General features: G+C 37.9%; 1 protein-coding gene across 1 annotated transcript in view; it reads left to right on the forward strand.

Moving 5' to 3' along the window:
• The window catches only part of SYTL5 (synaptotagmin like 5), a 53,537-nt gene that overhangs the window by 21,168 nt on the left and 5,295 nt on the right, over positions 1–27,074 (forward strand). Inside the window, exons 4-13 of the mRNA XM_034074512.1 lie at positions 146–278; positions 1,089–1,214; positions 5,634–5,790; positions 7,359–7,488; positions 9,155–9,261; positions 14,315–14,407; positions 19,547–19,725; positions 20,552–20,654; positions 22,835–22,996; positions 26,190–26,298. Of these exons, the coding sequence (XP_033930403.1) occupies positions 146–278; positions 1,089–1,214; positions 5,634–5,790; positions 7,359–7,488; positions 9,155–9,261; positions 14,315–14,407; positions 19,547–19,725; positions 20,552–20,654; positions 22,835–22,996; positions 26,190–26,298 (1,299 nt within the window). The remainder of the gene's footprint in view (positions 1–145; positions 279–1,088; positions 1,215–5,633; positions 5,791–7,358; positions 7,489–9,154; positions 9,262–14,314; positions 14,408–19,546; positions 19,726–20,551; positions 20,655–22,834; positions 22,997–26,189; positions 26,299–27,074) is intronic.

Raw genomic sequence — 27,074 nt, forward strand, 5'->3', positions numbered from 1 at the left:
ACCTCAGAGTTGTTTTTTTTGTGGGGGGTTTAATTAAATTTTATCATACGGTTTCATTTAGCATTGAAAAATTATTTTTGTGTGTTGTTTCATATGTTGTCTTTTTTGTGCATTCACTTTTTTCTTCTTTCCCTGTCCACTGAAGATACAGTTTCCAGTAAGGATGAGGGAAGAATATTTAAAGATCAACCCCAAGAGAATGAAGAAAAGAGGCCAGATGTATCAGTATCCTCCACAAATGGGCATAAATCAGTCTTCAGTGGACCTAGAAAGATAGGGTAAAGTCTTTTCTTTGGAAAATGGATAAATCAGATAACAGCTGTATATTGTTGAATGCATTTTCTTTTGAGTTTCTTCAGCATTCTGTATCTGCCTCAAACTTTCCAGGGTTAGAAACAGCTTTCATTGAAAAGCGTATTTACTATAATTAGACTGCTGTTTCCTAGGAAATGCAGCAGTAATTACTCTTCAACTGTAAGTGTATCAGAAAAAATGCAGTTTTACTTCTGGATTTTTCTTGTTTATACTCTGAGCTAACAGAGTGTCTTTAAAGGCAGGTTGGCTCAAGAAGCAAAATACAAAAATGTAGTATTCAGAGGGGCTGTTTTTTATGTATATTGGCTGGTTCTGCTCACAAGTCAAGTTTTTCTTTTGTTTCCAGCTGTGCAAATGCAACCTACTAGTCAAGCAGTGCCCCTTTCTTGTGTGTGTGGCAGTAAATAAACAGATATGTTGCTGGTAATTTTGCAGTCTCTGTGATGTGTGTGGTCCCAGTTTGGCTGTGTCCTTATAGGAGCACTTGGTTACTCTCAGGGGACATGGGCAGATACACCGACTATATGATTAGAAGAGTGGTGTTTGGACATAACTTGAGCCTATTGGGTGAATGGGAAGAAAAATAGGATGAAGAAATAGAAATTGGTTTGATAACCAGGTTTGGTGCTGTATTGACTCTCATATACAGAGCTGTCTGTAGGTCAGATAGATGAAAAAACCAAAATGCACACACCACAGTATTCCAGTCAGGCTGTTGTTTCCTGGGGAAAACCTTACAACTTCTAAAATGTGTTATTCCTTGTTTTCATCAGGAAGCTAATTAGAGCAGTTACCAAAGGAGAAATTACAAATGCCAAAGATGAAGGTGAAAGGAGCACAGGCTCAGAAGCTGAAACCCACAGTCTGCCCAGTGGCAAGTCAACGCCTTGCTCTGAGAGGTGAGCAACAGAAATCTGGTACAGCTCAGACTGAGATTAATTTAGTGGTGTGTGTCAGTCCTCTGTGTTGTGTCTCTGAATACTTGGCATTAATGTTACCATCTTCCTTTTCTTTCCTTGTGTTCAGCTGTGATTTGTGTCAGTACATTGTTGGTTTTGTTTTCTGGGTTTTAGTTTAAGAGCTGTGTACATGTTGCAGAACTGAGGACATTTGTTCCAAAATTTTGGATGACATAGTAATTGATTATAATTTATATTTTCTTCTTCAAAGGCTCTCTTTGCCCTTCCCTTTTCATGATAATTGTCTCAGTTATCTCTAATAGAATTCCATTTATCATTCTTCTGGGCTTAAGAGATCTCTTATCATTGCTTCTGATAGCATTTTAAAAGGCCAGATGCAACATTCCTCTCATGTCCTACCTCCAAAACAAAGCCAAAAAGCAGCTCATTTTTTCTTGTTCAGTTGGATAGTCTATGCTGGATGTAGACCAACATTATTTGCTTGGGTGCACACACTCAGAAATTTTACGATCTAGACTTAAAGTAATTTTCTGTTTAAAAGAAAAGAGTCTGTAAGATCCTGTTTTCTGTAAGATCCTGTTTTCTGTAAGATCCAGTAGAAATTTCTGACTCTAAAACAGTGCTCTCGCATACATATACAGAAACACAGAATGTCAGGTAAAATGAGAATCACAAAGTTTAATTCATATGCAGATGAACCTTCTTTTTTAAGCAAGAACTTGCTTCTCTTTGTTACCTTCAATTCAAAAGCCCGATTGCTGGCTGTTCTGCAACATGCCTAAAGTTGATGGTTCTAATCCTTTTGAAACTTTATAGTTTGATTTATTTTCTTTTTTTTTGTTGTTGTTTTCACTGGATGCTGAAGCACTTAGTAGCCAAATCAGCTTTAAAATGAGTTTTCTTCCTTAATTCCTACAAAGTTCACTAAGGTTTTTTTCCTCTGAGATAATTAGGCTTTCTGTATCTAAACAGATTCATACCTGACTTTTATGAAACCAGTAGTATTTTTGCTGGTTTTCTGGATTTGTTTTGCTTTTCATGGGTGAAAGTTCTAGGAGAAAAAAAACCTGGAGATCCTGTGTCTGCTACAGGGCTAACACCAAATACAGCTGACATGAAGCAAGATGACTTGGCTGGCATCAGCCTTTTTAGATTGCTTTTTAGCCCTGAATGCATGTACAAGACAGGAATTTTCATTCTTCTGCTAAGAAATATAAGCTGCTCCTCAATCCTTCCACAAACTAGTATTTAGAAAGTGCCATATCAGAAGTATTCCCTAGCAACACAGCTTGTTTACTACGTACTGTGACACAGGGCACTGATTTGGCCAGGTGAGGATGAGATAGCAGGCAACTCAATACCCCTAATTTAATAAATCCAGCACCCTGGCTGTGGGCAAATCTAGAAATAAATGCCTTATGTGAAAGATGAGCTAGGCAATCAAACATAAAGGCTATTTTTATAGACAGCTTAATTCTGTTTGTCCTTCTAAGAGTGTACACAGAGCTTGTCTAAACTCTATTACTCCAAATAAAATTACTTTGCTTCATTTATGGTTAGGTGCACAAGAATTTTCTTGCAGTCTGGCACATCAAAGCAACTAGCACAGATCTCCCACAAGCATCCTTGTCCTAATTCTGGTAAACTCTTAGAGAAAGCTACTTAATATTGCATAAACTTGGTTTAAAAGCAGCAGAACTGAGTAGTAATTATTAAAAATAACAGCAAAGCTTCCCAAGCCACCATCCCTAACTGGTTTCAGTTTCAAATTAAAAGGATATAACAACATCTTATGACACTGTAGCTGTCCTAGATTTTCCTGAATGTTTCTGGGTTTTTTAACTTCCTTCATCTTTTTGCATTGCCAGAATTGGTAGTTCACCTAGCAGCAAGGAAACAGAGAGAGAATTTTCATCCTTTCTAGAAATTTCTGTTGAAGAGAAGACAAACTGAGCTACGAACAGAGAGTCCCAGGCCATAAATTCATCTCTTTAACTGGTTTATTTTTAACTCCAGAAAAACTGTTTACTGATTTTGCAGCTGAATGAACTGGAAGGCTGCATCAGGATACTTCTAGAAGAAACAGTATAGGAATTTCAGGCGTAGCTACACAGGCACACTACCTCATCGTACTGAGGTCTTGCATACTACCTGGAAATGCTTGGCATAGTTTTATAATGTTTTTCTTATTTCATCTCCTTAAAATGCATACCAAATGTGTTGAACCTCTCTCTAAAAAGAGACTGAAATAAGGGATAAGTACAAGGTTTGATTTGCAGGGGGTCCATCTGACTAATGACTCTTGCAGAACCCTTTGGAACATGTTTTCAAATCTTTTATCCCAGCCTACTCTTACTTCTGAACACTCCTATTGATTTATATTAGTTTACACAGTAGGGAAAAAAATAATCAATAACAACAGTTTTTGTAACAGGAAGTCATGGCAGTCCATCAGAAATGGAGTGGCGTGCAGTAGAAGTCAGGTTTTCAACATTCTGGCTACTTTCCATATGCTGTTAGGCTTGGAAATTAAGGTGTGTGCATCTAAGCCCAACAGCTTTGCTAAAACACAGATGACAGCCAAGTAACCTTGATTTTATTTTGTAGCACCAAAACTGCATCTTTATGTAAACAGATAGGACTAAAATTCAGTCACAGCACATTTAGTAGGATTTGCTGATCACTGTTTCAGGAAATTAAAAAGTAGCAGGGCATGTATATATGCGAAGTGCACATACAGAAGTGTGTTCATTGTGCATTATCTAATGTTGTCAATATACTGCTGAAATAGGGTAGTAATTGTTAAAAAGTTACCACATGCTCACTGAAATACAAAATGATGGTTGCATAACATCTGTAGACAGCCCTGGTGTTTGGGGTTTTCCTTATATTCCTTGTTTTCAATAACTCCACCAATGTGGATTCAGAGCCTGTGCTTACTGCTTAATGTAGAGATTCAGGAGCTGTTGTGACTCAGAGTGGTTTTTCTCAGTCCAACAGCAGTTCTAATGGCAGTTTCCATTGTGGTAGAGAAGATTTTTACTGCAGTTGCTCTAAACACGATGACAGCCTAAACCAAGTGAGGGTGAAATTCAGCTGTTGTCCAGCACAGTGAAGATGCATGCAAACCTGAAATAATTATTAAGCAAGCCTCTTTTGGCTGAAAATATACTGTCAGTTCCAAAAATTTTCTTCAGTAAATTTGCACTGCTATTGTCCTCTGACACTGTGTTTTCCATATGAATAGGGTACAATTCCTCCATCAATTCCTATTTACCAGTTTGGGTTTATTTTGAAGTAGTAAGTAGAACTGTAGCAGAACTGTTACAGTCTGCAAGAATTTTTGACATTTCTTTGAATTGTGAAAAAAAAAAAGTTTAAACTGATGTTTATGGAGAAAGATCGACTGAGATCTTGTATGTTTAATACAAATTTCAAAAGAAAACTTGAATCAGAAATGTATTTCAAAATACATTTAAAAATAATTTTCACTGTCAAGAAAGTGCTGCAGCTTACCCTTCCTACACCTCCTCAATACTCACATTGAGTCAGTATTTTCTAATGGGAAGTGTGCCATGGAAAATTTTTGTTTGTTGTGGTATTGGACAGGAGCTGGGTTCTGGTATACTGATCACAGATGTAAAGCTTTTTTTATCACTTTCACTAACATGAAATCTGGCAAAAAGACTTGTCTAGCTTTCCTAGCTTTCCAGGCTGGTTGAAACAACTGACTTGGGTCAAGAGTCATTATTGCAATATAAATAAGACAGTGAACAAGTTGGTTTTTAATAGAGAGGATGGAAAGCAGATAGCCAAGTATTTTAGACTTTCTGGAGACACTGCTGGCATTAACACTGGCTGTAGAAAGTGGCCAGAAATGTCATGTCATCATAGTTTTACTTTAAACCAAGGAAGTGTTACATGAGTCCTCACACCTACTGTTGGGGTGCAAATACATTCCAACAGTGCAAAATTAATGTAGAAACACAGAATGGTTTGGGTTGGAAAGGAGCAGAAGATCATCTATTTCTAACACCACTGTCATGGGCAGGGATACCTCCCACAGGACCAGGTTGCTTGAGGCCCTGTTCAACCTGACCCTGAACGCTGCCATGTTCATGGATGAATGCAGCTTCTGCAGCCTGGACAAGAGCCACCCACTTGGGCTTTTTCAGTTATGGTAGAAGTGCTGAAAGCTCTTGTATTACTTGTGTGGATAGGTAATTAACTTTCCCTGTTTTTCTTTCCAGGTGGCCATTTCCTTGCAGTCACACAGTTCATCTGGGGCAATGTTATTCTAGTAAACTTAGCATGGCTGTCTTATTGTAGTGGTATGCTAAATGGGTTGCTTTGGTTTGCTTAAAACAAAAGCACTTTAATACCTTCTCTCCATCATAGAGGGAGTACTCTTTCACTAAACAGCAGTGATGCGGAGGCCACTGCAGGCCATATGAAAGGGGCTGTGGGTCCCATGAACAGAGGCAATGTTTCCATACCTTCCCTTCCGAGATCTCCGGCACTCAGCATGCGCAGCATGACTGCAGATTATAGCAGGGTAAGTACATTGATGCAGACCTGACATCAAACAAGATGACCTGGCTGGTATCAGCCCTTTTAGCTTGATTTTTAGCATGGGAAGAACAAGCCTTAGAGAGAGGATTTTGTTTATTCCTTAATTCTGCTGGGACAAGTGAAGTTCTTCACTAGAACAAAATGTGTCGTGTCATATCAGTGGTGGGGTTTTTGGTTTGGCAGCCATTTTTCTTTTGTCTGAGAATTGCTGTTAATATCCAGCATTACATAATGAGTTACAGATTCTGAACTGAGAAGCAGAAGGATGGGAGTAAGCATTTTGGCACTTCAGGGCCTTGAGTAAGTGCTGTGGATGCTAAGGATGTGACTTTAAACGTGCAGAGTCCAGCATGTTCCTGCTGACTTCTAAGGAAAACTTTGCAAGCTCGGTACTTGCAGAAGATGAAACCATACTGACGTGAGGTTCTTCTGGCTTTGGACACTGGGCTCTGCATAGTTTATGGCATAACACAAAATGTGTGCTTAAAGCTTTATCAAAATGGAATGTGGGATTCCTTTTGCCTGTTGTTAGGCCTCTTGGGATGTAGGTGAGCACAACTGAGCTAGCTGCCTTGGCTGTTTCATGATAAGCATCTAGCCAGAAGCAGACACTCTCTTCGTTCCCAGACAGCCTTCCACTTTGTCAAGCAGCTCCTCCGCTTTGCTGTGCACTGAGACATCCATCTCATTTCAGTCATCCCCCCTTAAGAAATCAGGATTAAACTAGCAAGTTATTCTAGCTGCCATGACTTAAGTGTAAAAGGAAAGTGAAATTTATAGTCAGAGTAATGTTTTTACCATTAACGTCTGGAAAAAAGTACGTAAGCATTTGATATCAGAGCCCTATTGAATGCATAAATACTTTTTTTTTCTAACTTCCAAATATGTGGTCTAATATATTGTCTTTCCTGATAAAAAGTAAGTATATATGAAAGGCAGTTTTGGGACCTGTAAATAAATTAATAGTTGTTTTATTTATGTGCTTGCTGGTCCACAGACTGACTTGATTTCAAGTGCATTAGATTTGGTTGAAAAAGGCTAATCCATTTAATTTGGATGGAGTGATATTGTTAGCTATTCCTTTACAGGAAGGTGTAAAGCCATAATGATATCAAGCATATTGGTTTTACTTAGGGGGTTACACTGGCATAATTTAATTAGTTCAAATATATTTGGGTTTACTCTGAATGAAATTATTATGCTGGTATAAAAAAATATATATTTTCTTGCCCTTTTTTATTCTTTTAATCTCAAAGCTAACTAAACTTTTAATAGGTTGGAGTGTTTCATTCCCCTCTTTTCACTCCTAATGCATTGTTCTGATTCTTCAGTTGCAAACTTAGAATGTAGGCATGAAGCATAACTTTGTGCAAATTTTATTCATGATCTGTGCTAAGCAAATCACATTAGATTGTAATCTAAATACATTCAGTAATAAACTGCTAAAGGAGCTTTAGAGTTCTGTGGACTGATGGAAATGATGCTTTTATGCTGATAGTGAATAAGCTTGCTTTTTGTATTTATGGGATGTGCATTTTTCTTATTGGTCAGGACATTGTCTTAGACAATGGTGTGATTATTCCAGCAAGTGAAAGCGTACCTGAAGATTTAGTAAAGAAGCATGGTAGGAAAGCGTCTGGAGCACCTTCCATTGCCGTTTCTAGGGTGTCTTTGTCATCAGGCAAGTATTAAATCTTTTCCTTCTTTCTGCCAGCCTATATCATTAGGGGATTGTTAAATTTCATAAACTTCTTCATATTCATTCTGAAAATTCTTCAATTTTCAAAGCAAGTATATACCACTTAACAAGTTTTATATTTGAAAATACTGTAGTCTTAATTCCAGTAATTTTGGCACAAAGTTAACATTAGGTAAGTTATACACTCTTAGAATTGTTACAAGATTTATTTGTAATTGGACATGGTCAGATCATTCTCTGTGGTTGACTCTGTGGAGATACTACCTATCTGCCATTACATTTCACACCCGCTTTTCCCAGAAGCATATATGGAAAACAATGAGCTGTCAGAAAAATCTCTTACAGACTTCATGTCCTTTTATTTTTATATGTGATGCACAGAGCCAGTCAATTCCTCTGTAATTTACCTCATTTCATTAGAGGCTGTTAGGTAAATGAGGCTTGCACAGGAAGGTGCTGTGAGATCCACTTTGCAACAGTGGGTGGAGATCCTTCTTTTCCTGTCTGAAATAGGAGGCAGGAAAGCCCTGAGCTCTTCTGCTCCTCCCAGGCACTCGATCAGCTTCTTACAGGGCTCACAGAGTGGGTTCAGATATACAAATTTCTCTCCAAAACACAGCAGGGCTTATTTCATTTCACCTGAATTTAGCCCAGAGCAAAAACCTAATGGTGTATCGCATAGAGCTGATCAAAGGACATGATGTTCTTCACCTTAGATTTTAGTACTTGAAAGATTCAGAGTTTATTTGAGAATATTGTACGGTGCAACTCCAGGCAGAGAAGTTACAGACGACTACTTCTTTAGGAAGTGAAAATTCTCTTGTTTCTGCTACCTTATAACATAAAGACTTTCCTAGTAGAAAAGAACAGGCTCCATTTTACCAAAGCAACTGGCCACTGAGCAAAATTACAGGTAACCTGGGATTCTTCCTTGTCTCCTTTTTGGGGGATCGCAAAGGAAATTAAGTCCTGGAGATCTATAGCCCAGATAGAAGATTAACAATTAAAAACTTTCCAGATTCCTACGTTCAGGTTTGATCTTTCTTTCACAGTATATTAAACAGTCACACAGAAGATTTATATAGCGAGGACTAAGGTCTTTCTCCAGGACATCTTACATGTTTTATGCCTATAGAATGGCTAAGAGACCTGTAGGACTTTAAAGAAATTTGTTCAGGTCTTGAGACTTGTTCTCTGCCCCTTCCCTTCTGCACGGGCAACACCTGTAATTGCAGAAATACTTTCTATGTCCATCCCTAGTTGCTTAATTCTGAAGGAGACACTGGGGAGAGTTTGGTGGTGGTGGAGATGTGATAATCACCAGGAACACTTGGGCTGTAAATCTGGAAATATCCAGGCTCATAGGCCTACCAGAGAAAATAAACAACCTGATCTGTTGTATCATCCACAGGAGACAATTACAGCAGACATATAGGGCAGGAGAAAAATCATTGGACAGAAGGCTGAACAGCATCAGAAAAGCATATTTTTCCCTTTATCGTGGTGTTCAGTTGCAGTAGTTTATGACAGATACCTAAAATGTTTTTATATTTTCTTTTTAATTAAAAACCAGTTGGGTTTGTAGAAGAGGAAACTGAATGTTTTTGTACAAATTATAGCAATCATTTTAATTGCTTTTATTTTACAGATCGTAGCCGATCTGAGATAGATTTGAGTGAGTCTTTCTCTGAAGGAAATGAGGATACTCTGAGCATAAGAAGCAGATCTGTACCTAGTGCCTTAGATCAGGAACTGGTGAGTTATAAATATGTAAATGTTTATCTGGTCAAAATCCTGTTTGTTCAGACTTATGAAATCGGCACTGTGTATATATATCTGTATCTATTTCAGGGATATGTGGTGAGTTTTTAAATAGCTTAATTTTCTGAGTATGTTTGCTATAGAATGATTCCATTGAAAAGTCATGGTTACAGATTGTTATTGATTTTCTGGTTTTTGAGTTCAGAAGTGAAAGAAAATTAGCCTGAAAAGAAATTTTAGGCATGCATTACACATGCTCTAAAGTTTTATTAATTCATACTTTCTTAAATTTTAATTTTGCTGCTGAGAAATACTATACTTCAAAGGCTGTTATCTTCAGTTTTGATTTTCCCTTACATATATTTTTATCAAATGAAGCCCACCCTTTTAGTTCTATCACTGTTGCTTGATGCTTTTTCTTGTTCACTGTTTTCTGTCATACATCTCCATGCCTTTTTCTATCTATTCTGGGCTGCTTTTCTTAAAGTGATTAATAACTTCCTTCTTTTCTTCTGCACATAGAATCATAGAATAGTTAGGGTTGGAAAGGACCTTAAGATCATCAAGTTCCAACCCCCCTGCCATGGACAGGGACACCTCACACTGAACCAAAGCTCTGTCCAGCCTGGCCTTGAACATCACCAGGGATGAAGCATTCACAGCTTCCCTGGGCAACCCATTCCAGTGCCTCACCACCCTGACAGTAAAGAACTTCCTCGTTATATCTAATCTAAACTTCTCCTGTTTATGTTTTAACCCGTTACCCCTTGTCCTGTCACTACAGTCATAGAATCATAGAATAGTTAGGATTGGAAAGGACCTCAAGATCATCTAGTTCCAACCCCCCTGCCATGGGCAGGGACACCACCCAAGGGTTCATCCAACCTGGTCTTGAACACTGACAGGGATGGAGCATTCACAACCTCCCTGGGCAACCCATTCCAGTACCTCACCACCCTAACAGTAAAGAATTTCTTCCTTATATCCAGCCTAAACCTCTGCTGTTTAAGTTTCAACCCATTACCCCTTATCCTATCACTACAGTCCCTAATGAATAGTCCCTCCCCAGCGTCCCTGTAGGCCCCCTTCAGATACTGGAAAGCTGCTATGAGGTCTCCACGCAGCCTTCTCTTCTCCAGGCTGAACAGCCCCAACTTTCTCAGCCTGTCTTCATATGGGAGGTGCTCCAGTCCCCTGATCATCCTCATGGCCTCCTCTGGACTTGTTCCAACAGTTCCAAGTCCTTTTTATGTTGAGGACACCAGAACTGTACACAGTACTCCAAGTGGGGTCTCATGAGAGCAGAGTTGCTGATGTGCATAATTGCTGTGAAAGAATTTCCAGCCTTATTAAATATGCAGGGAGGGGAAGAAAAGTTATTGAAAAGTGCTTCATCTGATTATACTCTTTTCTGAAGTTCCAGAAATTGTACTTATAACTTAAGAAAACCTGTAGTCCTCTGCATTATGGTTTATGCACTTTGTCTATTGTCATAGCCCTTCCCTGCCATCTGCTCTTTTTAGAAGAGCATTGGCCATGGGAGATGTCTCCCCTTCTTGTAGCCTCTGATACTTGTGGAAACCGACAATTTGGGATTTCCATCTGTTTCTTGGATTGTAAGTGCTCAGAGAATTTGCTTGCAGCATTACTTTGATTGGGTTAATCTGTACAAAAAATAAAAAAGGCCATTCCTGTATCTCAGATTTCTGTGGAAGAAGAACTAAATAAAAATAAATAAGTGGTTTATTTTATAATTGGAACAAAGAAAAAGGATGTGTTCTTGGTTAAAAAGCTGGAAAATATTGCAGAAGAAAAGTATAAAAAAAGAAAATAAAAACTTTAAATAACTTTTCATCAGTTTTTTGCTCTAGTTGTAAATGGTGGGGTAGTTATAACTTAAGGATTTCTGAGACAGGTACCAGAGACACTAAATCCAGAGTGGTTTTTTTGTTCTTTGATTTTTGTCTTCCTCTTATTCTGAGGGATTTCTTTTTTCCCTTTTTCTTTCTTGCTGCCTCTGAATGAATTTTTGGCTTGCATCTCAGAACTTTGTAGCTTCTTTGCTAACGTAGATCTCTCCTGTGGTATAACCTTGATTTAGTTGCTCCAGGGTCTGTGGGGTTCATAGATCTCTTATAATAATAAGTATATAGTGTATCATATTTTCACTTGCTGTGTCTTAGGAAATAAATTGATTGCATTCATCAGCTTTAATGTTAGGGTAGTTTGACTTACAGGAGTCCTTCAGAGTCTTGCCCTATATTCATTATGGATACAGGGTTTTGAGATAAAAGTTGCATTCCTGCTGGAGTTTAGTTTATTTGGTGCTAAACATAAGAGACAAAAAATAAAAATAAATATGTATAAAAATATAACTCCCACAGGAGACCATAAGATTAATGTCCTACTAGCTCTAACTTTAATAAGCTAATAATGCTAACCAATTATGTAATTGCAGTTCTGTAACACCTCCTAAGAAACATAATAATTGTAGTGCAAAATGGATCAGGAACATTGGTTAAACATTAACCATTCTTTTAGTTTCAGATATCTACTTGCAGACAAAAATTGGTAGTCAGCTAGCTGACATCTGGAATCTTAATATTTGAGCATCTTGACCTGAAACACCCCAGTCTGAAGATGTTTATTTTTTGCCTTGTATTTAATTATTCAGCAATAAAAATGTAGCAAGTCCACAAGAATGTACACAACAGTGCAAAGAAAGGAGTTTTGCATGTGTTACAACAGGAGGACTTGCCCTGGTACAGGCAAGAAAGAAAGTGGTGTATTTGTGTGCCAGAGTTTAAACATGAGTACACCACTTGAATTCTGAAGTTAGCGAGGAAAAAAGTGAAGGATGGGTTGGGGTGTTTTGTTTTTGCTTTAGGGGACTTGGGGGTGTTATTTTTGGGGGTTCATCTGTCTCCCTGAAATAGTTTGCTCTGTTGTGCCTGGGTCTCCATGAACTTTTTCTGTAGAGTAAAAAATATATGTGACTTCTTTTTTCTTTGGGGTGGTAACACTGCCCTGAATAAAACAGAAGAGGTCAGCAGAGAAAGCTCATTGTAAGAACATGAAGCGAAGAGGAATATTTGCTTTAGAATGTAAATTTTGGTCCCAAATAGAATAGTGGCTTGTCCTGGTTTCCTTCTGCTTGGTATTAAATCTGCAGTTACAGTAGGAAAGTAGTAATAGAAAATTTTGCATCACTTTCAGATGCTTTTATTTCAGTTCAGCTGCTGGAGCAAAGGAGAAGAGATGCAACAGCTAGTTATATGTTTACTAATGAAAAATGCTCTGCAGATCTTGACGTAAACTGTGGCAGCTCAGTCTCCGGCAGCATTTCCTCTCTGCTCTGTTTTTCCTGATTAGCATAGAACTCTCCTGAGTTTGAATACAGCACTTTGCTGTTTCACTTAAGAGAATGAGAGCCACAAAGCAACAGAGAGTGAGGTAGCTTACCACATGAGATTTATAAGGTTTTAAAGCAGATACAAGGCAGTTGAGCATTTGACTTCTGCTACAACTGGAAGCAGATTCTTTCAAAATACATTCCGTAATGTTTAAGGAAATGCTTGAAGCTTCCAAGCTATGCTTAATAGGATGATAATTGTCTGTTGGGGTTTTTTCCTGTAACTTTTACTTAAGGTGAACAGTCTGATTTGGACCATCAACTGTGGGAATTCTTAAAGAGCTAAGGCCACGTAGTGAGCGATCCCAATACCCTGAGCCCTGTTACTGTAAAGTAAGAAGATTTTTGGCAGGCATAAGCAAGGTCAATTGTCTTGTTAGGCCTCTGTAATTTTCCACTGAAGACGTGCAGAGAATGATCCCTGCCAAGGTTGTAGTTTCCCACCGTATTTTTAGAGTAAGGTATTTAATCACAATTATAACAAATTGTAAACATCAGCTCTGTAAATGATAGTAACCTCTAGACTAACCAATTAGAGCTCGGTATCCAAGGCTGTTACATAAGGGTGTAAGGGTATAAGAAGAGCACACTGTATCTAATAAATTTTGGCAATCGCTTGATCACATTGATTGTCTCCGCGTTGTCCGGGACTCCTGTGTCAACAATCAACTAGATTTTAATTTACTTTTTAGATTTTACTCTATTGATGTGCTTAAATATTTTTTTTTCTGTATATGAACTAAAGATGTTACAGTTCTGTCTTGTTTATTAAAACTCAAGCATACACATGAGGCTGTGCAATTATTGATTTCCCCACCTCTTTTTTTAGTTATTCAAGTAATACAGGGATTTAATTATTTTTAAAATATGCACATCAGCTGGATTTTTGTTTACAACTTAAATATATTCAGTGTGTATGATGGCAGAGCAAGCGTTTTCCCATGTCATTTGACAATAACCCAGGGCTTTCAGTACTGTGTGTTAGAAAGTGGGTCTGGCTTAATGACAGTGTTCATGAAACCAAAGAAAGTGTGAAAGGGTGCAAGCATAATGCAAATTGTGTCCCACAGAAACATATAACCTGGACTGTAACCAAGAAATTAATCATCTAGTGACATCTGGCTACAAATGTCTTTAGGTAAACCAATTTCAATGATCTCCAGGCCCCTGGTATTGAACCTTAATTCACTCATTTATTTTGTTAAGATTTGAAAAATTCTCACAGTTTCTCTCTAAGATTTCCAAACCTGAATTTCTGAATGCGAATAGTAGTAAGTAGAGTAAGGTATTTCACATGGGATTGTTAGTAAGTATGGAAGTGGGTTTTGTTTACATGCAGAATTGCTGGCTATGCAAAGGTATGCATCTCCAGAATACAATATGAAATACGTATTTCAAGTTTTTCAGTTCCCAAGCAATTGAACCCAAAAACCAGAACAGCAACTTTTCCCCTTATGCTGTGTGGGTGTGCAAAGATGTGAAAACTGTAATATGAAATCCCTCTAGAGATTAGGATTTTGAATGTATTTTGCACTGCCTTCCAAAAGTAGAAAATATATGAAACAAAACTAAGTGGCAGAGGCTGACCAAATACAGAACAGAACATGATGACTAAAATGCCTGTTTGTCATTTAGGATTATCTGGATGAAACACAAGAAGATATTGATGACATAGTGACTTCTAGTAATTCAAGGAAACATGGACATTTGACAAATGGATTATCAACAGTAAGACCTTAAGTAGACAACATAAGCTTTTTCTTCCACAAATGATCACTGTTCCTCCAAAAAGGAGTTTAACTTCATACTACTTAGGAGCAGATCATCTTTCATCTTGCACTTGAGAAACATCCTTTAGCATGTAGATAGTTTTTCTATTATATTTTTAATGCTGTTCTGTGCAGCACATCAAAGAGGAAACAACTTTGCATACTCATCAGCAAACTTCCTCACATGCTTAAGTTATTACCAAGCTGACATTTCTGGAAAAGGCAAAAAACATAGGTGTTTGCAGTATGTGGCTGCTCAGCTTTGCAGAGGAGCACTTAATTCACTTGAAATGAAGAGAACAATTGTGTGGTGGGATCTTCCATGTCAAACCACCTTCTAGTTTTTGGGTTCTTGGGACACAAATACTTGTCTGTGTGTTTGCACACATACCACTTCTGTGGCATCATTGTCCATCCCTCAACTCAGCTTCTCCTGTTCTTCATTACATGATTACTATACCACCCACATCTGAAAAGTATTTTTCTTTATAGTGTGGAAGGAGGTACTTGGGGATTTTGGTTGATGATGAATTGTCTACCTTCTGCAATAATTGCAGTACTTTTCTAATACATCTTTTTGTTTCTTGTCAATACCCACAGGCTATATACTGTAAATCAGATGCTCAAGTTTTGCAATTGTTTAACTGTTGCAACTTAATGTTAGCTTTCAAAGGATAGGTACATTTTCAGATTGCTTGAGATGCAGCAAAATGGATATAACAAGCCTTATGCAGTTGATTACATCGTCTGTTATTCATTGAGAAAGAAATCAGATTATAAAAGTAGCCTTTAACATATCTACTTTATGACTGTGTACAGCATTTTTGGGATCTGACATGTAGGATGTAGGCAACTGATAGCAACTTCAGGAACAACATGAAGCCTTTTCTGGCCAGTCTTCTGCAAGACTTCTGCCTAAGAATAGCTCTGGTCAGCATATAGAGTGTCAGAAAAACTCCAGATAGAACATGAGAGGGTTGAAGAGGATGAAGAGAGATGAGGAGTCTGTATGCTAAAAAGGAAAAGTTGGTCCATGACAGTAACCAATGAGCTGTCTTTTCTAGACTGCATCCCCACTAGTCCCCATGCAAGCAGGGCCTAGGGAATGCCTACTTAAGTTCTTGATCCCAAAGAAATAAATTTGGCCGAACCCAAGCTTGGCTTACCTGGGGAGGAAAAAGGGCTGAGAAAATAGCTGACACAGTGCATTTTGGTATCTTAGATCTGGCCAGAACCTTTTCCTTTCTGGAACATGCAGTTCACAGAAACAGACACAACAGACACGTGTGGCACTTAACAGCAAATATAACCTGTTGGCACTGGTCTAATTAGATCCATTTGCCTGAGGTTGACTATGACTCTCTCGCATAACATTGTCTCCAATGCTTGCTGGTCCCATGGATTTTGTAGGCAGAATTATTTTTATTTCCTCTGAATATTGGTATGAGGGTTGCAGGTGCTTAAGTGCTTTCTCCATTCAGGCCATTAATTGAGGAACTGCGTTTAGAGAACCTTCTCTCTGCATGCTGTAGGCAACATTCTGTCTGTGCATTGGGTCTTGTCCATTGCTGTAGATTTCCCTTTGACCTTTTTCTTAAGCAGAGCACAGCTTTTCCAGTTTTGTAGGTTTGAAATAATCTCACATCTCAGTGCACTCATTTCTCTGTGGTCACCACATGATTTTTAATGTCACTGCACACTACATTAATGGCAAAGTTGCGAATGGCAAAGCTGCTTCTCCCTGCAAAATCAAGTGAATTTTACAGGTTCTTTTATTCCCCTTTAGTGTGTGTTACTAGTTACTCGTGTTCCCCCTCTCTCTTTTTTTTTCCTTTTAGCCTGCTTGTTGTAAGCCTTTGAGCCTTCTGCACTGTATGGATTTCTTTCACGTACTTATCTGTCAAATTACTGCATAGTATTAAGTCACACTGAAACAATGTTATTAATTAATAGTAGATTCTAACTGCATGGAGGTTTTCTTTGGATTTTGGGGGGGTTGTGTTTTTTTCCTTTTTTTGAATATGAGAATTTAGACTGTAGTATGAGTACTCTGACATGAGCATTTGAGGTAAAGGAAGAAATATCTCAAAGGGTAAAGATATTTGAAATCTGCCTAAACATGAGGGAGCTAAAATGGAAATGGAAATTACATTGAACAGAAACTGTATCTCAGCATTAGGGTATTTTACTTTGTGTTTCCCAAAGCTAATATATGAATGGTGTATTTAATTTTCCCTGCATTCTTCACTGATTCATCTCCTAAACATATTAATGTGTTGTTGTCAAGACCCATCCTATCAGTAATACTGAATTGTTCCAGTGCCTTACTGCAGCAGTAAGATACGATGCAAAACAAATATAAATCTTAGTGAAGTACTAAAATAAGGCTACACATCATCCATATTTGGTGGTTGTTTACTACTTATGAAACTGGAAAATTAATAGATTTCATAAGAACATTACATTTAGTGTATATAATGTCCAGGGTAAATGCCACAGACGAGAATCTGTGGTGGAAAAAGTGAAGCGTATAAGATACTTCTACTAAATTTGTGTTACTTTGTTTGTGGTTTGAAAGCAATTCAGAAATTGTGTTTGCACAAATTTTAGGGTGAGAGGTCATCCATTTGTTCAGGACTTTCTGGGTTTTGGTTGTTTGATTTTCCTAATCATTTACCCCTCATTGCCTGCTTACCTAAAGATCAAGAAAAAGAGTATTTTGATTCGCTAGAGGAAAAACTCATTCACCTTCTCGTGCTGGCATAACTTTGTTTTTCTGAAGGAGGCACACAGATTTTTGCTTTTCTGTTACAGGGATGGTTTAGGCATGTTAGAGCACATACTAGGACTGTTAAGTGCACCAACCGTTTCCAAGTATACCCATTTTCATATATGCTAGAGACAGAAATGCATAAATGGTAAAGGCAGGAATTTAGCTCAAAGTTTGAGGAATAGGAGGAAATATGACACGTTTGTTGGTGTGTGTTGCTAAGTCTTCAGTAATTTTAACCAGTCCTGCTCATGGAATTTCAGCCAGTTATACCAAGGATTAAAATGACAAGCTTTTTTCTTCTTATTTTTTTATTTATTTTTAAAATTAAGGATAAAGAAGCCAGCAGAAATACAAAAAAAAATCCCAAAACAAAAAAAAACCCAAAACAAAACAAAAAAACCAAACCCACCCCACAAACAAACAAAAAAGAACACCCCACCAGAAAAAGCAAAAAACCTCAAAGCCTAAACAAGACCAAAACCCAAAAACCACAACATTTTTTCCTGGTTTTTATGCCTACATGGTGTGTAAAATTAACTTTATGGGTAATGACTGCTTGTTCTGTTATTCATGACTGTGTCATATTGACACAGGCCTGCTTATCCCTCCAGCTCTCTGTGATGCAGGGCCCTTAGGCAAAGTCCTGGGAGAACTGAGTTTTGCAACAGACCAATTCTTTTTGTGTAGCTCTTACCCTTGACTGTAGTCTCCCTTTCTCTCAGCAGCTGATAAAGAAGGAGGTAGATCAAGATGCAGTTTCACTTGAGGTCACTGGTGCTATTTCCAGATACTGCCCCAGCAAGCAGAGGGGGGAAAATTATTCTCCCATTATTCTTTTACTGTGCTTTTTTCCCCAAAGTGTGACTTGTTTCAGCATTTGTGTGTGTTTTTCATTTGTTCTTACAAATTCCACAGAGAAACTGCAATGTCCCACAAGGGCACCAATCCGGCAAAAATATGAATGCTTAGCTTTTGACTAACTTAAGAGAGGATTGATTTCATGCAGACATAAGGAGGACAAATCCAAATGCAGTCCAGTACAAATCAAAATCTGTAGGATTGGTGTTCTAAAATATAACTTGTTTTGATACAGCAGATAATTAATTTCTATTTATTTAGCACGTGCTTTAAATTTTCTAGTTAAAGCCATGTGTCCTTTGATACTTGAAGTGTAGTGAAAGCACTTAGTAACTCTCTGATGTGGTGATACTTTCTCCTTTCTCTCTATGGCTTTGCATTACAAACTTCTTTTACCTGTCTGTATAGGTAAAGATTTATTACTGCAGTTATTCTTTCTTATTGTAGCTATCTAATGCTTTTTTCTCTTGCTCTTTTGTACTGCCTTCATTAAAGAACTCCCCAGAAGGCTCTGACAGAAAATGGACATATTTAAATGTTCCTGAAACAGATGGTGATACTGTGAGTTCTCCTGAGTCCTCTGCTTAGCTTACTTTTAAGGTTTCTCTCTCTTTTTTTTTCCTTTTTTTTCCTATTTTTTTAAGACTATACCTGTGTGTCTTGCGAGGTTCCTGTGTCTCAGGATTTAGGTAGTTACATATATTTTTGAGCAATTTTGCTCAATGACTCAAAAGAAAACATGCACCAGATTTCTCAAATGCCTTTTGGCAGTGTGAGTATTGCTCTGGTTTTCTTTAAAAATATTTATATCTTTCTTAATTGTAATCTTCCAGAAAAGGACATCCTCATAGACAATATTCTGCATGGTATGAGTGAAAAATTACTTTGCAGTGGAAAAATTTGTGGGATTATTGCTAAACGGTTTGGCTTTAGGGCAGTTGCAGAAATGCTGCCTATTGAATTTTGCTCATTCTTGTAGAATTGCTAATGAGAAGTGTTACTTTAGACAAACGTGGTTTTATACTGTCTCCATATATGGGAAGCTTCCTTAGAACTTTTTCTAGTGGTTCTGTCAGCAGATGTCTTATGAGGCTCAGTAAAAATTAGGTGAACAGCTGAGCCAAAGAGGTGATATTTCTTCTGCTTGGAACTTATGTGAACTTACAATTTATGTAGCTTGTCTGCTCTTCAGTTTGTGCATGAATTACATGATAGTACTTTAGATTTAGTCATGTTTAGAAATAGGTTTGAGTCCTGCATGGAAAAACATCAACTGTCTAGACACTTATCAATTCTAGTTCCTATTCCCTTTTACATCAAATGGTGAAATTTCTGTTCTATGATATATCTGTTTTCACAGCAAGTACGAGCAAGTGTGCTAATATTGCAAAGCTGTTGTTATATGAAAAAATCAGGTTCTTGAAAAATTTGTTTTAGCCTCTAAGTCCTTTTTCTGTCCCCTTCCAGACTAGTATTAACAGCATGTTGAGTGTATATAGTGAAACTGGTGACTATGGCAACGTGAAGGTCAGTGGTGAAATCCTTCTCAGCATCAATTACAGCTACAAAACAGGTGCCCTCAACATCCTGGTGAGAAGTTGCAGAAACCTGGCCATTGCAGATGAGAAGAAGCAAAGGACTGATCCGTAAGCACAGGGAAAAGCTTCCTTAAGCTCTGCTAGGACTGCTGCTCACACTGTAGTGTGGTGTTGTGATATGAGCCTGAGAATTCATAGGATGCAGTTGCTACAAGCAGCATTCTGATGACGGAGAGTTTGGGATTTCCTGTGGGAAATGCATTTTTAGTCGGTTTCTTAAGGCAACATATGCCTATCCTGAAGAAACAATAAGGTTATTTAAATTATTAACTTGTTTGATAGTAAAAGGAGAAAAAATATGAAGGATTAGGGAGGCTGAATTGACTTCTTCTAGAATAAAAAGTAATGTATATGAGAGGAATGATGTTTTAGAGGGAGGGAGGGATAGAGATAACTTTGGTTTCATGCACCCATAGATTCACTTTGCAAGGACCATTTTCTGAGCTTTTCATTATAGTTCTCAGTATGATGTATACATTTTCTCCTCAGAAAATAATAACTAATGTCTCTAATCCTGTAGTAAGCAAGGTATCAAATTTGTCATTCTCTTTTATTTTCAGTGCTGTCATATATAACCAGTCAGTAATTATATACTACAACATGGAAAGTGTTAGGAAAGCTTTCTGCATTGCCGAAGATGAGTAAATTAATTTAGCTCTGTCTTCTGTTATTCTGATCCTATCTGACTAACATTGCTATGTTTTTAGGTAAAGACCATATCTTTCCATGTTTCATACACTCTCTGTTACATGGGTACATTGTTTAGACTGCAAGAATTAATTTCCTTGTATGTGTTGCTGACGCAGCAGCGTCAGGTCTTTGCTCAAACTGGTCATTTTGATTCCTTGCTAATAATTTCCTACTTGATCTGCAGATACGTCAAAGCATACCTTTTGCCTGATAAGTCCCGCCAAAGTAAGCGCAAGACCAAAATTAAAAGTAACAGCACCAATCCAGAATTTAATGAAACACTAAAGGTGAGAACTGTGTCTTTCTCTCAGGCTGTGATGAATGTTCCACTTGTGCTTACAGGCATTTTCTATGTGTTCCAGTAAGAGGATTGGAGTTTGGGAGAGATACCTCAAAAGGAAAGGTATTTAAGCAAACACATCAAGTAATCGTGTGAGTTGTAATTCCTGGCTTTCAGCATTGGGGAAGTGTTTTTGTTGGTTCTCCCCTTTACAGGTGAAACTTCTATTAGTTTCCATATATCTTTTTCAAAACTGCTGATGTTCCCATGGAACCTGAGAGCAGAGTTGCTAAAAGCACTTGAAAGTTTTTGTGCACCCTAAATTAGAAACTGATGCTGAAGTAAAACTAGATTAAAACTTCCCATCTGGCTGGTTTTGAAGAGACAACAAACTCAGTAAAATCTGAATTCCTCTGGAGGCTTGAATTTACTTTTAAAGCAGAATTGATTTTGGTAAGAAAATGCCAACAATGGCTTCAATACCTGCTTCCCTAAAAAACTGTGGTGAAGTTCATTTTCCATTGCAGAAGGCAATGACTGATTACTTCCTCGAGAACTGGTGGCACACAATGCCCCAGGCTCTTTCCTTCCTTGCCTTTTACTTATGTCCTCTACAGACGGAGAACTATTTTGAGCTCTTCACAAGCTGTTCATTCACCTTCTTGGCTCTGTGGTGCAAGTGGGAATGGCAGTTTCTGCTCAGGTCACTGCCTGTCTGGCACCTGAAGCACAAAGCTCCTGGTGATTCCCCTTTCCTGTCAACAGATGAGAGTTCTCTCAGCTGGCAGCCATGAGGCCAGAAACTCTTTTTGGTTTCTCCTGATTCCTGTTCCATTCCCCCCCTTCCCCCTCCAATTTTAGTGGTGTTTTAAATACATTTCTTAGATGCTCCCTGTCCAGTATACTTGGCTTAACCTGGCTACAAACCATTTTGCAGACACACACACTTGGTCTGGCCAGACTGTGTGCCAAGGGAGAGCGTCTTGTACAGCTTCATTTTTAAACGGTTTATAGTAAGGTTTACACTTGCCTGAACTGTGTAAAAAAAGTGTTAGACTCTATTTAGCAACAAACATAGCACTAAACATGTTTGCTGATAGGAACTCGGTGAGGATAGGACCGAGCCGCTTGCTAAAAATGTGAATTGCAACAAAGTGGGCTTACTCGCATTGTGGGTAGGTAAGCAAGGGCTATGTCTGCACATCCCAACTGTAACTACTGTTAAAAATAAAATAGAATTAAAATAATTAAATCCATCTGTATCTTCCCTCTTTGACTTGTTATATTCAGCAATAATGGAATACATCTCTCACAGTGGAACTATTGGCATTTAGTTTAGGCTTTGGATCTTTCGAGGTCCCTTCCAAACCTTGGAATTCTGTGATTCTGTAGACACATCTATATGTGGCTCGCCAACTGACTTGACTGTTTCAGCTTATGGAGAAAATGTGTCTGTGTCCATACGTTGCTCCTAATGCAGAAAGAAGACATCTGGGTCTCTTCACTTAACACCAGGAGAAGGGTGGATTTCAGGGAATTAATATGCCTTTTGCTAAAAGCAGATTGTGCAGATCTAGAACTCCAGATGTTTATAGTTTTCTGTGTATTTGTTACAATATGACTTTTTTCAGAGGAGTTTTTTTAATAGCTTTCAAAACCAACAATGGTTACAAAGACTGATATGGTTAATGTATGCAGTTTTAGTTGGTCTTGGAACAATTTCTCTTCTTGCAAAGATACAGTTGAAAAGGAGAGGATGCCATTTCTAGAAAGTTGTATACAGCAAACTGTCTTTGTAGAGATGAAAGAATCCGTGGGCTTCTTATAAACTGAACTTTGATATTGATCTACTGGTTTTACATAAACTTATCAGGAATTAACAGCATCATAGTTATGAGCATTATCATTTACTTTATAATAATGAATACCCACTAAATAATACAGAAAAAACCCACAGTCATGATAGTAATATTAATGACCATAGGATGCATACTGCAAAGAAAAAAGATTTAACATTTGCATTATGAGATTTCTGGCTACATCGATTTTGTTTGCAAAGTAAACAAATCTCTCTTTCATGCTCCATTTGTTAGCTGCTGTGGGCTTCATGAAATTGAGCTAGCATTGTAAAAGGCTCCATGGAAACTATTATTTCTGCTTATTCTGAGTTTCTTTTTCTCTTGGTAGTATGTCATCAGTCACACACAGCTAGAAACCAGGACCCTGCAGCTTTCTGTCTGGCACTATGACAGATTTGGACGCAACAGCTTCCTTGGGGAGGTGGAAATTCCATTTGATTCCTGGAACTTTGAAAATCAGGGTGATGAGTGGTTTGTGCTCCAGCCCAAGGTAAGGGTTTCCAGTGCCAGTGAAAGTGTTGCAAAGCAAATTTAGCAAGTCTTCATTATTTTTCCTTTGGAATGTGTTTATAGAATTGGACATTATGAGTGTCTAATATGGCAATAAAAATATTATCTTTGTTCTTTATTCAACCAAAACGTACTGGTTTTAAAGTCTGCATAAAATCTTCACACAATTGGCTACTTCAAAGGTGTTGGTTTTTTTTTGTTTTATAACTAAACTATAAGTTCTTCTTGTAACAAACCACAGCAGATAAATGACCCAGTAAAGAAATTAACTTTTTAAAATAGTATATAAATCAGAGGACTTTTCTACTACTCCCTCCTTTCCAACCCTTAACAGTTTATCAAAGAAACAGACCTTTTTTTGTTTCTGTTCAAACTGCTTTACACCTTTCAGATGTGACAAAAAAGACTTCCTTATCTCTTATTCATCTTAACTAGAAATGTACAAGATAAAGCTTATCAACAGGCAAATTAATAGGATGACTTCTGTGTCTAGAGCACTTCCTGCTTTGGCAAAGGTGTGGTCTTTTCTTTGAAACTTACACACCTTGGACATTAAAAGTGGCAAAGATAATTCCCAGTTTCCCAGTTCAGCTTTGTTAGTAAGGGTGACCACCAGCTCTTCCTTTGTGGTCCATAAAAGGTGAGACCAGGAAGAGAAAATTAATAATGACGGCAAATACGTTTCAGTCAGCACGGTGTCCAGGCCAGGATACCATGCTCCTCACAAGCTCTCTTCATGTAAGTTACATTTTGTTGGGTCTGCTCTTGAACTAGAAAAAATGTCTACTACATTGCTGTCATAGCTCTGGCTGGTATCAGACGTTACTCTTATTTAGTACCCACTCATCCACAACAATAAGATACACATCTAGTATTTGTTTTGCTTGCAGTAAACATGCAATGTTGGTCTGAAATTGAGCTTCTTATCATGTAGTAATCTCTATAATTTTATTTCAATCTCTGGGGATTTTTGTGTGTATAGGTGGTTTCTTTTAATCCTAACAGAGGGGAAAAAATAAGCAGCCATGAAGGTTTCCTGGTCAGGAAACAAATGAGGTGCTGAACATTTCAGCCATTCCAGCTGGAAGGTGTTGTCTGGTTACTTCCAAAAAGGATTTTAAAATTAGTTCTTTTTTTACTGAAGAAAGCAAACACAGAATTGGTCTTGACTGTCTCCTAAGTTAGAAATAATGTTCCTAAACTTAAAATAACTGCTAAGATTTTTGATCAGCTAATATTTTTTGAAAAATACCAATTATTGTGATTTTGAATTAAAAAAACCCCAAACCACAGGTTAATACACATGCACATTACATGGTGTTTTCCCATGTGAACTGCCTGATGGAGACAGGAGTGGCAGTCAAACATTTCCCATGTTATATTACAGTACTTTATTTGTTCTGTCATGAAACATTTAGCTGGTTTAATGAAAAGGTTGGAGACATTAAGACCTATTTCTTCTGTAAACATTGGATGTCTGTTTTGAAGTGATGTGTGGTTAAATTGGAAAAAGAAGATAAAATAGTTCTGTGGTTAAAGAGGGGAGAGAGCCGTGTGTGTTTGGGGTGCAGGGGGAGAGGATGACAAATTGTTACTGATGTAAGAGCTTGCACCATCGCTTGTCCACAAGTAGAGCAGAAAAAAGTAATCCTTGCGGTCTTTATGGGAAATATGATCCTAAACTTGCTCAGTTTAGACCATAAGTGATCTGCCTGACTTGCAAGATTTAGATGTTGTGGAAATTATTCCACAGCCATTTACTACAGGTTTTCTTTTGTCCTCCGTTGTAGCAACTGGCATCAGACACTGGTGGGAAGAGGGCGGTTTTTCTCAGTCAGCACAGGAATGCCTATTGCTGTAAAAGTGCTTCAAAGTCACAAAAGAGCAGTGTTGTTATTGCTAAAATGGCTTTGTTCCCTGTCCCGTGTTTGTGTACAGGCTTAGCCCCACTAAACATACGTAGTGCCTTTGCCTGGAATCTATGGTATGAAGGCGGTGCTGACTCTATATATGTACCATATGTATTTCTGGTGCAGGCATTTTATTTCTGTTTTCTCTTGATAATAGAATTTAGCCCTTCCTGGGGAGTCAGGAAACAAGCTGAATGCATCTTGGAGACAGATCAGACATTTATCTATAAGCACACTTTAAAGGCTTGTATGGTGCCTTGGCATGTGTCCCAAGGGTCCTCTTCCTCTATACATGTGCTTTGTCCCTGTTAAGGTATCAAGAAGATTTGTTTATTTGTATCCAACCCTAAGCACTGAAGCAACATACAGAAATGCAAGCCACAGCGTAGTCCCATGTCCATTAGTTGGCGTCACTGAGCAAGGTTAGGGTATGCTGGAGTTCCTCATGGACCAGATTACTAATGCAAATATGCAAGACTCCTATTTTTCTCTGCAGCTGATTTTTCTAGAAGTCAGTTTGAACTGGAATAACATGTTCTCTCTGTGCTGCACCTATTTATAATATGTAGTTTCCCACTTCTTACAATGGGAATCAAAATTCAGTGCATGTCAGTGAAGGCCTAATGTTTTTATAGCAAATATGCCTCGAAGAGCACTGAATGCATTCTTTCTGGACAAGTTTCAGATACTTACAAAACAAAAAGATGCAGAGATAGCAGTTGTGTAGAAAAGGACACTGAGAATAACAGTTTTCAGAAAGTTCTATTTCAGAGCTGCACTCTGCTTTCTTCCCTTGCCTTCATTCCCCACACTTCTATTCCAACAGTGACTCAGGAGGGACTCCTCTAAAATACATGAAACAAATTACAGTTTACAGTTTTGATTGAGGAAGATAAGAGCTGAATGTCACCTTAAATTAGCTACAGTTTATATGTCCAGACATAAGCTTTGGGTTTTTTCTGTTTGTTTGCTTCACTTATTCATGCTAGATACCTCTCTTCTCTGTATGTTCACTGAACAATGTGTAATGCCACATGGCTTTGTTCTTCTGAGAGTTTGCATTCCCTCGCTGAAAAAGTTTTCTCAAATATGATTGCATTCAATCTGGAGTGCTTAATTATCTGAAAATGGGCAGGCATGTCTTGATATGTATGAGAAGTGATTTAAACACTAAATTGGTACAATAAAATTAAAATCAAAAGAAGGTGAATGATTGACCATAGCTGGATTTCTAGTTGGTTTGTTTGTTTTTTCTCTTCTCAGATGGAGGTTGTGACAGATGTTGGGCTCCAATATAAAGGAGAACTGACAGTTGTTCTACGTTACATTCCCCCAGACAGAAATCTAATGCTTCCTCTAGGGCAGTTTCAAGGTAAAACACACATCAGTGGCAGCGTGATTACATCCCTCCATGTACTAAAAATCCTCACCTAGGGTGAAGTAATGGTACTAGTGACAATTGAAATAATACTTAAATATGCTAGTTGTCTTAATCTGTGGAAATTCTGAACCCTATGTTTTTCCTGCTTCATCCTCTTCTCTTACATTGCCCTTAGAGAAGGGGAGTGTGCAGTCAAGTGTTAGTACATGGCTGTGACCTAATTAAAGGAAAAGAATACATTAGATAACATGATCGAAGGCAGCCACATAGAAATAAGTTATTTACATCATAGTCTGTGCATTCTTTGTTCAGTTGGATATACACTGTATATAACTGATCAAAGCAATAGACTTCACACACTTCATGTTGAATTGTCCTTGAGCTTACCTGTCTTCACTTTCTTTTATACCCATCTTCCCTTTTTTCACACTGCTTTACCTCTGCTCGGTGTTACTGTATCACTACTGCAATTCAGTCCTATGAAATATTATTTGAATTCTTAGGGGTAAGCTATTTTCATCAGCAATGAATAGGGGAAAATAGTTACTAACACTATTGCTAGTAACTGAGTGTACATGGGTATACCAGACATGGGTATGTCACTGTCTTAATGACAGTACTGCTTCTTAGTGTTAGGATTTTACTGATATATTAGATTTCTTTCTTTTTCTTTCCTTTTTTTTTTTTTTTTTTGTCAGATGACATTCCCTCTGCTATCTGTAATTCCAGGCTTTTCTCTCAGAAAAGCTGATTGCTGTCTAAAAAAA

This window comes from Melopsittacus undulatus, chromosome 2, assembly GCF_012275295.1.
Source record: "Melopsittacus undulatus isolate bMelUnd1 chromosome 2, bMelUnd1.mat.Z, whole genome shotgun sequence".
NCBI classification, from domain to species: Eukaryota; Metazoa; Chordata; class Aves; order Psittaciformes; family Psittaculidae; genus Melopsittacus; species Melopsittacus undulatus.